The 12,640-nt window shown below is 38.3% G+C and overlaps 1 protein-coding gene across 2 annotated transcripts in view; it reads left to right on the top strand.

Moving 5' to 3' along the window:
• Nucleotides 1-12,640, top strand: part of cpne7 (copine VII) — a 29,973-nt gene that overhangs the window by 1,984 nt on the left and 15,349 nt on the right. Inside the window, exons 4-12 of one of the 2 annotated variants that reach the window (XM_029459901.1) lie at nt 3,396-3,578; nt 4,310-4,384; nt 6,141-6,215; nt 9,650-9,733; nt 9,824-9,913; nt 10,119-10,217; nt 10,420-10,506; nt 10,805-10,864; nt 12,227-12,360. In XM_029459901.1, the coding sequence (XP_029315761.1) occupies nt 3,396-3,578; nt 4,310-4,384; nt 6,141-6,215; nt 9,650-9,733; nt 9,824-9,913; nt 10,119-10,217; nt 10,420-10,506; nt 10,805-10,864; nt 12,227-12,360 (887 nt within the window). Of the gene's footprint in view, nt 1-3,395; nt 3,579-4,309; nt 4,385-6,140; nt 6,216-6,836; nt 6,973-9,649; nt 9,734-9,823; nt 9,914-10,118; nt 10,218-10,419; nt 10,507-10,804; nt 10,865-12,226; nt 12,361-12,640 lie in introns of those variants that run through there. The other variant, XM_029459911.1, reaches the window with a different exon arrangement.

Below are 12,640 nucleotides of genomic sequence, written 5' to 3' on the forward strand. Positions count from 1 at the left end.
AAAATGTTTACTTTCTTGGATTGGTCCCATCTGATTTGGAGCGTAGGCAGCAGGTCTCTCATTTCCATGTTAATTAAGTAATTTAGTTCATGAGGGAAAGCCAAAGCAAAGGTCTCCATTAAGTAGAGGATGTGTTAAAACGTGGCCACGGATATCTAATTATATAGATTTGTTTCCCCCCGCTGTCCTACATCCAACAAAAAGCTATCTTTTCAGGGACATGGGAGAAAACTGTGAAGTGTAACTCTGCCAGATTCCTGCCACATGGGAGCCATTCCTTAAAGATGCTCTTTGTAATGTTTGGGCTGTATGAATGTGGAAGATTGAGATACTATAATGATTAAAACACTCAACTGACAGTGTTGAGCACAGTTATGGATTTTTCTTGGTCGTAATTTGATAAGAGGTTGTTACTCGAGATGACTGACCTGGGTTCAAAGTATGTATGAGTGGCTATTATTAGCTCCACTAATTGAAGCAAAATCCTATGATATGAAATAGACAGAAAGTATTACATTTTCACTGTTAAAAGCTCTGTCTATCTATTTACCTATCTGTCTGTCTGTCTATCTATCTATCTATCTATCTATCTATCTATCTATCTATCTATCTATCTATCTATCTATCTATCTGTCTGTCTGTCTGTCTGTCTGTCTGTCTATCTATACATCTATCTGTCTGTCTATCTGTCTGTCTGTCTGTCTGCCTATCTATCTATTTACCTATCTGTCTGTCTATCCATCCATCCATCCATCCATCCATCTATCTATTCATCCATCTATCTATCTGTCTGTCTATCTATCTATCCTGAGTTTCTGTCTGTCAAATCCCTCAGTACTGGGAGGCACCATTGCTTGTGCAAATAGTTTTACTTACGTCAACAACTGAGTAAGAAGCTGAGCCCACTCACACCACTGCCACCCTCTTTCTCTTTTCTGAGCTCATACTCTACGGCCCCACTGACTTGAAACTGCTATTTGTCGAACTGTATTTATTATTACCTTATTTCACCACCTGTTTGCTTTCAAGGATAAACCCAGAAGCAGGGTGGAGATGACATTTATCTTCTTTTTTTGTAAACTGGAATTTATGTGCTCCGATGATAGGGAGTTCATTTAGAACCTGATCTTTTCTGATACCTGACCAGAGCTACAGGGGCTGGTTATGATCAAGCAACAGAGATAATGCTATACCTACCTGGCAGAACTGATTGCAAAAAGCCTTAATTTTCCACGTCAGGGATTGCTTTATAATTTCGTCCCCACACCAACAACAAACAGGCGTCACAGACTTCGGCACAACCTATCCTCCGTTGCCCTGATAAGCTTTCATCAACAAGCAGGTTTATCAGACTCATTCCAAATCTGTCCATCCAGATGGCACAAAGAGAGGAGGAGTAGGCAGGAGAAGACAATAAAGAGAGATGGGGATGAATGAAGCTCAGGAATCCAAGTCCTAGCTGGAAGTTATTTTTCTTTCTTTGTGATGTTTGTCAGAGAGAAAAGGAAACACTAGAGCGATCCCTGCTACTAGCCATCCATTGCAATTCTTATCGTCTGATCATTATTGTTGTTTTCATATTACAATTCTGAAAAAGTGAGGCGGTTTAGTCTGGTTGTTTATCCAGAGCCGTGACAGGGACCACAGTCTGGTTAACTCAATGCTGTTTATTTTATATGCTTGCCATTTACTAACCAACCAATTGAATTGCAAATTGGTGATAAGTTCTGTGTAGAAGGGTACTGAATGCTCAAAATAAAAAAAGTCAACAGCAGGACAGCACTCCAATTAAATTGGTTATTCATGCATGGATGTTTCGGGCAGATGTCCTTCCTCAGTGTATAAACTGGTAACAGTGTGAAACAAGGGTAAAAACACAAAAACACGGACAGGGACATTTTTTGGTTTTATAATGCAATAACAGATGGGTTAAAAAAAGAGAGAAAATCCTTTAAAAATGAAAAGTAGAATTCCTGTCATGTTTTTGGTCCACTTGTTCCGTTACATGCAGATCAATACACATTTATTCTGAATCAGCACTTTTATTCAATGATGAAATATTTCGATCCTTATTGAAGTCTTTTTTCAGGATAATATTACCTCATAAATCCTGCTTTATAGCCATCGCAGTTCTCAGCCCAACTAAACACTTATGGGAGGTTTTGGACCGACGTGTTACGACAGTGCTCTCCACAACACCAAGTGCAGGAATGTAGTTTGGAAGAATGATGTTCATCCCTCCAATAGAGTCTATGCCAAAAACCAATTAAGCTACTGGTTGCTCGTTATGGTGCGGGTATACTCGAAATGAACTAGTTTGTATGACAACCACATCGCAACGCACTCGAAGGACGGGGTGAAAGACCCGTCTTCATAGAGGGAGAGATCCAATAATAATTTGAAAATGAGGATAATGGCACACATTTTCCGACAATCTTTCCTGCAAGATATTCAGTGTTGCACTTGCTTTTGTATATGAGTGACAAAAAGAGTAGGTAAAGAAAAGGAAAAAAACAGCTTTAGAGAGAGCTTGTAAACCAGCTTATGTTCCCACCTTTTGTGAAAAAGCCTGTCACTACTAAAGCGAGATAATAACAAGAGTAATGTCAACAATTAAAGTCCTCATAATACAAGTCTGGAGCTGCTCCACTGACAGTGAAATAATGAGTTTGGATGGAGTTTGGAGTTTTATCCATTTGTATGGCTATGTTTAGGATGATCACTAAAATAAATGTAATGTCCATAGATCATGTCCAGATTATGCCTTTCGATGGGTCTGTTCTCATTTGTGTCGTATAATTTCATAGATTTGAGTCCCAAAAAAGGCATAAACATAAACATTACTACAGTATATCATGACAATTATGAGTGTGTGGATTTTTGCAGCATGTATGTCATTAGTTAATGACAAAAAAATAACCTCCGCAGACTAAAACATCATGTTCAATGATGATTTGTCCTTGTGACAAATTGGGCAATATAGAAATGTTCATGGAGCTGTGTGAGAGCTAATCATGAGCAGATGGGACCTCAGAGAGCTCAGCTTTTCCTTGTCAGGCAGTGAAAGACAAGCATGGACGTTTTCAGTACTGTGAGATTAAATGTCCGAGCCCTCCAATCTTCTCTCACATCATCCTCTTGACGGAACGTAATAACATTTGCCCTTCTGTAGACACTGTTATTCCACAAAATAAGCAGGAATATAGAAGTTGAATTTTTCAATCCTATTTTTGTAAGATCTTGCTGTAAAACTATACAGGTTACAATTTGTAAAATCGTCATACTTGTGCTTTATCGTTACTCCATAAGGTCTACTATTGCTTTAATCACACTTGAATTAAAATGAATTGCATTACAATGTTTAAATATTTATGAAATTGTGTGTTCCCTCTTAGCTGGACAGGACAGAAGTGATCAAGAGCAACTTACACCCGGTCTTTGCCAAGGTTTTCTCATGGGACTACTACTTTGAGGAGGTTCAGAAGCTGCGTTTGGAAGTCTATGACATCCACGGCACTCACAGCATCGGGGCCCGTGATGATGACTTTCTGGGTGGGGTGGAGTGCACTCTTGGCCAGGTAAGCAGATGCCGCTGTCTTGCTAACACTTTATTGACTTGTATTAGTTAGTTTTGTGCCCTAAAAACAGATGTGTCTGCTGTAAAATACCTAAAACATGTTAGGAGTAAATATACCTGATGCTGGTGTTGATGACTCAGATCCCTTGGTGTGTCTGAATTTGGATACTTCCGTTAGTATTCTTCTTTGTAGTACACTGTGTACAATATGTACTTACTTGGGTACTGCGTTAATTTCGACAGGGTGATTTAGTTTCAAATCGCACATGGCGATTGTGCACTCACCAGATATGACGATCGCCGCTGCTAGCTAGCTAGCTAACGAGCGGAATTATTGTTTGTGGGACAAAACCTTTACAGACGGGTAAATTAACCCAACAAACTTACTAATGACTTCTATTATAAAAGTATAGTGGTGCTTAGTGTGAAAATATATGTGTACAGTGCCGTGTTCACCTGAGCAACCGCTGCTGGTCCCACCACTTCCGCTATGTAGCCAATATGGCGGCGGTTGAGGGTGAGTAGTGTCCATGGTTACACACTCAACCGTTTGACCGTTATCACTGCACCACCTGAGTACACTGTGCGCTGCATTTGGTCATACTTCAGTGTGAACGCACTTTTGCATTAAAAACAGCAAGTGTGCGTGAATTGAGACACAGCAAATTTACTGCTTTTTACTGCTACGGGAGGCTCAAGGCCAACAATGTGTTTTAATGTTGTTCTTTGCAGATTGTGGCTCAAAAGAAGATGGTGAAGCCTTTGTTGCTGAAGTATGGGAAATATGCCGGAAAATCCACCATCACTGTAAGTTTCTTACATGTGCTTATCCACGTCCACTCACTCTCAGGCAACATAATAGACTTACATTCTAGTTTACTTTTCTAGCCACATTTGATTGGAGAAACAGCATACCTCCTGTTGCTATATAGAGTGTTTTTTAAATATCAAGATAAACTTGAACACCCCTCACATAATGGCTCCATGTTGCTGCTGTACATCGTTGTTTTTACGTGGTCATAAAAAGTATACATCTTCTCTGAGCACTTTATATAGTATACATTTTTGGTGCTATGGACGCCAATACACACAGGGAAGCAAGAGGAAATGATGCATGTATAAGAAATCACATGTGTCAGATGTGGAAGAGAAGAGCTATTGGTTCATTAACCACCATTTTACACTTAACAAGCTAGTGGTGGTAACATATAAAAAATTCGTCCACTCTGCCTTGTTTGGGAATTCACAAGAGAGGCAGGATGTGGACATGATAACAGGACCTGTACCCAATACAGGTGCTCTTCAATAAATAAAAACTGTGCAATATTCACTGGCAGGTTGCACTATTATCCATGGTCTTGTTTGGATCCCTGTGCTGTGAGGGGAAAAGTTATAGACAAACTTGTCCTTTTTAAATCATTGAATCTCTTCTTGCCAGAGTTATATTTATCTATTTAAACATGAGCCAACAGCAAAGACTTTTTAAAGATCTGCAGGAGAATTCACACTAGGGAATTTGTTGACCATTTCATCTACGCAAATATGGAGAATTCTATGCACCATCATTATGATAAACCCTCACCCAACATGTAATTGCTTCCCACACATGCTGACATTACTGTAAAATATTCATTTTTTTATTGCATTTTAATATTGCACCAGCTGTTTCCCCTGCAATAAAGAAGGTGTGTATATATTTTAAATACATACATGAATGCAACCATGAATATATATATATATGTGTGTGTGTGTGTGTGTGTGTGTGTGTGTGTGTGTGTGTGTGTGTGTGTGTGTGTGTGTGTGTGTGTGTGTGTGTGTGTGTGTGTGAATACAGATTAATACCTGTCAGGACAAGTTGTCTGATAAAAAGCACAAGTTCCATACTTTGCCAATCCTTACTGTCGAGGCTTGTCAAACTCTGGCTGTGCCCACTCTGCAGCAACAGTTCTGGCAGTTTGATGTCAAGTTTGTCAGTTTCAAATAGAAGAACGGAGACAGAGAGAGCAAACTTCTTTTTCTGTGAGTGGGCCAGATGGAGCAGCAGAGTCTTTTTAACTAACACACATGTATAAACAAAGAAAAAACAAAACATTTTTTTGGAAAGAGCTATTACAAAACTTTACAATTGCACTGCTCTGTACGTGGTAACTTTAACATCCTTAAAAAGTTGAATGTTCAAGTTGAACAATAACCTATAACAGCAGGGGCCCATTAGTTTGCAGCTAATGGGGCTCTCTACTCTCTCGTTTAATGTCCTGCAGTCCCATGTTAAGTAAAAGCCACTTCACTTTGTTAACTGCCACAGTGCAACCGCTACTAAGGAAAATTTAATTTTTTTGCAATGGAAAGGAAAAAGGTGTATAAATACTCACATCAAACTGAAATAAAGCAGTTTCTTTTAAATAATGGCAGATAATTCACCTTAACATTCTAAAGGTTTTCTGTTTATTTTATGAGATTTGCTTTCTTTCCTGAAATGTAGATCATGTGGTTGGGATTTCTTTCCATGAATGATGAAGCCCATAAGCACAAAATATTACTGACAAATCGTATTTCCTCTCAGGTGCACGCTGAAGAAATTTCTGGCAACAATGGATATTTGGAGCTCTCCTTCTGTGCCAAGAAGCTTGATGATAAGGTGAGCGGAGCGCACGGTTTTGATGAAACTAGCAACAGGTTTGATATTTTATTAGATATGGTTTAGTAGCACTAGACAGGGATAGCAGTAGTAGTAATGTGGTAATCATGATTCTGTAATGCAGCCTCAGAAAGTACCCACAATGCATCACTGGCCTTGAAGTTATACACATGTCAGATATTATTTTAAAATCATTATATCATTTAATGTTAAAGGGAAAGAAAGAAAAGTCCCACTTGATATATCACATGTTTGCAGAGACATAACTCTCTAACATGTACATTTTCAATAATCATTTGTCAATATACGAGTGTCACATGTAAATTACATGACGGCACTTGATATCACATGTGAAATGTGCGTTATTACTTGTTGAATTCATTTGGTTTTATTTTAAATGTGGATATCACTGACCTTAACTGCTCCTGCTCTGTCAAACTTTGCTGAAGGCATATTTCAATCACAAAGACAGCGGGAGCTTACATCCAATTACAACTCCGATGATCTGAAGCCATTGCATGTTCTTAGGAGGAAGCCTTAGGATGCCACTCTCATAGTCTGACCTTGAGGTATTTGGAGAAAAAGTCGAATTTTACAATACATTTATTTTTTAAATTGCAGTTTGCCGTTTCCTGCTACTCTGACCGGACTCTCACACAAGGGAAATGATAAAATAAAAATAAAAGATCCTTGCTATAAAGTGCATCTTCCCCTGCATGTGATATTTGCTTTATATATCCAGCTACTGGATACTACTGTGAGTATTGAGTTTCCGCCCGGAGTATCCACCAGCTTGCTTTGTTTAAACTGATGTGAATACAGCTGTGGGTGCATCACTGTGGAGCAATGGTGTGTAATCATGTCCCACCGAGGCACAAAATTGTTCATGTTTTCTCTCTGAAAAAAACATTTCAGCAGGTTATTTGGAACAGAGTTTGGTTCTTGATGCCAGATATCTAACAACACTGATGTATACATTTATAGAAACTGACTTTGTTTACATGCACGGACAATTTCATTCTGGTTAAAATTACAGCCCATCTTTAGGAGGATGATTGTAAACTTAACTTGGTCAGAATAAACTATGAAGGCTCAGGGTCTGGTTCTGAGACGTCAAGTTTGGGTTTTGTCATTAAAGTCGGGCTCATCTGTCAAACATTTAGATGTCAACAACAAACATGGGTGGGAGCTGTCACTCATGCAGGCTTAGAATGTATTATATAAGAAGCAAACTGCAGACTACTTCTCTCAGATTGGTATGAGATCAGATAAATGCAGAAACTTTCTATGAAAGCAGCAACAATTCATTTTGTCTGGCCACTTGAGGGTAACACAAGTAATGAATAATGTTTCTAATTACTTTTGTGCAAACATTAGCCTACATCTAGGAGACATATCGAAGATCATTCATTTGAAGTGTTTCTAACCACCTGATGAATATAAACGCACCATTCATTCTCCTTTTTAGCGAAGTGTTGGTCTCCAGCAACTCCAACGTTTAGCTTGTTAGCTGCTAAATGCTAACTTTGCCTGTTTGACATTTAGAGAAACAAAACAGTAAAGTGCGGTTGTAAAACCAAATTCACCGCCAACGTATTCTTGATTCATTGATCCATTGTAAATAGAAAAATATTGAATAGTAAAATGTGAATAAAGATATTCATTCAGGTATATAATGCAAGTGTTGGATGTCAACAGGTCACACAAGTAACTTCCGTGTGTCCTGTTTAAAATGATTATTCTGAAGTTCCCACAATAATTAGATTTAATCAGTAATCAGGTGTATTATACGCTCATTTTCCTAACAATGCAAACTAGCTGCAAGTAATCTGGCAGTTTGATGTTGGGCATAACAATGACTCTAACAGATGTTGACTGAAGCAGCAAACTGTTTCTAAATAGCTGCTTCGTCAGCTGCATCACCTCAACCTGCCGTAGATATTGAAGGATCACAGCATAGATGTTGATATACAGGAGGATTAATGATGAGATATCGTACATATCCCAGCCCAGGATTGAATGTTGACATCTGCGTCCGTGCCTCCGATGCCACTGGCTAGCGGTTGCCATGACAACAAAGAGTGGATGCTAGAGTTCTGTTTGCTCTCGTCCCTCAGGAGACGTATCTGGCTAATGTGGTGGGAAATGCAGCATTAACTGTCTCATTCAGTGAACACAAAGCACCCTCACCCCTCACCCCCCAACACACACACACACACACACACACACACACACACACACACACACACACACACACACACACACACACACACACACACACACAGAGCACTCATTTGTTTTCCTCCCTGAAGAATCAATTGTCCTAAATAATCATCATTGCTCTGCTCTCAGACGCCTGTGCTTTAGGCTCAGATGATGATTTAAGGCTACCGTAAATAACCATAAAGGATGTGAAATCTTACGCATGTTTTCAACTTAGCTGGGTATTTACTAACACTGATGATGTAAATAGACACAGCCACCATTTATTAACTCGAATGCAGGATTTTTATTAACATTGTGTTGTTAATAACATCCTGCAGATGCATCTTTCACATAGAAAGTAATGGAGGCTTAAAGAAAGTTACAATTCTCTGCTAGTAATCTTGAAATAATGGTTACAGAAAGTCAAACTAATATTTTAGATCTGCAATGGAGGCTATATTGGTGGAAATAGCCGGTCATTAATGCTATTGACTAGGGAATAACACGAGTTGGAATCTTGTTAAATATTCTCAAACCAAAAACAAACTCTTTTTTTTCTCAATCCAGAAGAGCCACCATGCTGTGCTGTAAGTGTTATGCCTTCTTCTCCGTGACCTTTAATCACAGAGATAATTAACTGTGCCTCTTCAATCAGCAATGATAAATCAGTGTCAACAGCCATTTGTATAAATTACAGTTTCCTTTCATATAAAACTTCAGAATAACCCAGATAGATAGATACCTTATTGATCCCGAGGGAAATGTAGGCATCCAGTAGCTTAAAAGAAATATGACATTACACATCTGAACCCCCCCGCTATTGAAAAGTAAGTACATTTACTGTACATAGTGAAATTACATTTTTAATCGTGATGCTTTGCTGTAATTGTGCCTGTTTAAAGGTCATCACAGCCCCATGGTAAATATTTTCTGACTCATTAGCTTCAATACTGTTCATCAAATGAAGTCAAAACCTCAGTGTTAATTGTAATGTTTAATGTGTGTCATCTGTTCTCATTTGTCTCTTGTTAAATAGATCTTGATCTCATTGAGACTTCCTGACTATTCTTTATGTGAATTAAAGCAATTTCAGGAAGAAATTTGACCTGATGTTACCAGAAGCAATACTTAATTAATTGAACGTTTTAATCTTACTTATGAATCAACTGTTACAGGGTCCTGTACTAACATTAAGAATCAGGAGTTTTGATATTCTGTTTTCTCTGCAGGATCTCTTCAGCAAGTCCGACCCATTTTTGGAAATATACCGAGTCAATGACGATCAATCCGAACAGCTTGTGCACAGAACCGAGGTAAATTCATCATATTTTCAGTTCAGGCAACAGCTGTTTTCTTACACTTTTTCTGTTGCTTCATATGTAATGTGTTCCTACTCTTAACAGGTGATTAAAAACAACCTGAATCCTGTGTGGGAGCCCTTCAAAGTGTCTCTCATATCTTTGTGCAGCTGTGATGATGAGCGGAAGATCAAGGTAAGGGACCTTTTTATCAACTAAATCCACATCTGTAAAAAAACACAAGGGTCAGGAACTGTACAATCAGGACTTAACAGGAATATAATAAAAGACATTTACTGAATAGTTAAGGGATGAATTAATACATATTGCACGAATACTGTATGGACAGCCAAACCAACAGAGAGAAAGTAGTAAACAGTGTTGTCCATGTGTGTCTCAGTGCCTAGTGTGGGATTATGACTCCAGGGGGAAACACGACTTCATCGGCGAGTTCTATGCTACCTTTAGGGAAATGCAGAAAATTTCCAGTGGAAATAAGGTCAGTGAACGGAGAGGCGGAGCAGAGTGGAGGAGAGACAGCCATGTAAACGTTTTATCCATTTCCAATATGCCTCTCATTTTACTCTGCTGAAATCCATCCCAGAGGAAACAAATGTCATGTTGCTTAAGATATACAGTAAATGTTCAAAATGCTCCTGTTTGTTGCTCCTGTTCTTTGTCTCAAACTTCCTTTGTTTAAGGTGTCGTGGGACTGTGTGAATCCCAAGTACAAATTGAAGAAGAGAAACTATAAAAATTCAGGAGTTGTCATCCTCACTGACCTCAAGGTAGGAATCAGTTGAACCAATCAGTGTCTTATTTCTTTGAAAAAATAAATGCTGTATGAATGAATGAATTGTAGTAATGAATGCCTGAACTGAACACACACTCAACATCGTTTTTGTTGCGTCTCACTGTTCACAGAGGGCATTTTTAGTTTTGAGAAGCTCAATCACATTTTTTAATTTTTTATAACCCTTTTTATTCAACAGATTTGTTGAGTTAATTCAGTTTTAATGACCAGATGCTTCCGATAAGATGCTTCTGAGGTTTTGCCATAAATAAATATTTCTTTTTCTATTACAGCTCCACAGAGTGTACTCCTTCTTAGATTACATCATGGGAGGATGCCAGATTCACTTTACGGTAAATGGAGCAGTCTGTTTTTAGTGACAATTCTCTGTCATTGAACTTTAACTGGCCCTGGTTGTATGAATGACCTAATACTGTCAAATGATCTGCATGTTAATAACTACTTGTAGCAAGCGATATGCAGCGAATGTTTTTGATTATGAAACATTACACAGTATTTAAATCTTTTTATCTTTAAAACTTTCCCTGATAGTGTTTTTGTCTGTCAGTTCAGTTTTCTTGGCAGCTTGGTGGAATAAATTCAAACCTTCAACTCTTGCCCTTTTGGTCTGCCCTCTGTTGTGCTACCCCTCACTCTCCAGCTGGATTACTGCAGCAATGAATATTAATTATGAGGATAGCTGTGGTAGATGCAGTTCCTTCTTGTTGAAACAGCTGGCTGCTTGGATCTACAGGAGCTGTAGCTGTTTTTACAGTATGTGGGTGTAAATAGCGCAAGTTCTTACCTCTGATCAAATAATATATACTGCCATTATGCATATTTCAGGCTTTCTCACACAGAATTACTTGTAATATAATAAGCAGACAAATAATAAAGTTAAGTAGCAAAATAAAAACTTAACCCGCTCAGAACCCAATTATGTTTCGAACACACACAAACAATGTTAATGTTGGATTTCTACTCTAAATGCACTCATAAATAATGAGCAATCAAAATGTTTTGATTACAATTCTTCAAGTGTTTTTTACATGTCCATTTTAATGGGTGGAGATTGTTAATGCAGGAAACCACCAAATAATAATTACAATAAATACTCTTAAGATACCCTTTTCAACCAAAACGTGAGTTTTTTCATTCCTCATGTATGGTTTACCAATATCAATGAATACATTGATACTTTAAAACGCATTGATTATATATTTTGTAGTATTAAAAAATGTAAAATCAATAAAATGACCTCCATATACAGTATCCTGAGTTGTATATTATGTGTACATAAGCAATATGATGCATTATAAGCTGATTGTATCATTAGTAAAAACGTTTTGAAAAATATTTTGACATGTATAAGTAAAATAACATCTCATGTTGACTTTAAACACAAATGATGTACTTAACGTGTAACAATATGATTAATAGATTCAAATGTTCCTTGTGCTCCTTGCTTGCCTCACAGTCGGCCATGCTTGCTAAAAAAGGTGGCTGTCTTCACTGCAGTCCACTTGATGCAGAACACTGTGATTGGCTTATAGACATCCAATTAAAAATAAGTTTGTGCATTTGGGTGAAATCAGACGACAGTAACCATAGATCTAGACATCATGGAAAAGGTATTTCCATTTGAATGGACGAGGGATCGGAATGGGTGAATGGATTCTGTCCTATTGTTCATGCTTCACATTTCTTTCTACCAGGTTGCCATTGACTTCACAGCCTCCAATGGAGACCCGAGGAACAGCTGCTCTTTGCACTACATCAACCCTTACCAGCCAAATGAATACCTGAAGGCTCTGATAGCAGTGGGGGAGATCTGTCAAGACTATGATAGGTTTGTCAGGATTTTGTTTCTCAGTAAAGGTTTATGTGGTGCCTACAGGGATTGTCAGTGTCTCCTGTTGTAAAATAGAGCTGCACTGTGACCTATTTCGGTGGGATCTCTCACACTGAAACGAGCCACTCCATCTGAACCACAGCAAAAGGATTGGAATGGAAATCACGAAGTACCGAAACAGACTGCAGGGTTATTACATTTCTGCTCACCAGTTTGTTCTAGAGTTGATGGAACTGAACTGAACTGCCAGCTCCTCCGTCTCCCATTCATTTCTTCA

This window comes from Cottoperca gobio, chromosome 3 (assembly GCF_900634415.1).
Source record: "Cottoperca gobio chromosome 3, fCotGob3.1, whole genome shotgun sequence".
Lineage (NCBI taxonomy): Eukaryota > Metazoa > Chordata > Actinopteri > Perciformes > Bovichtidae > Cottoperca > Cottoperca gobio.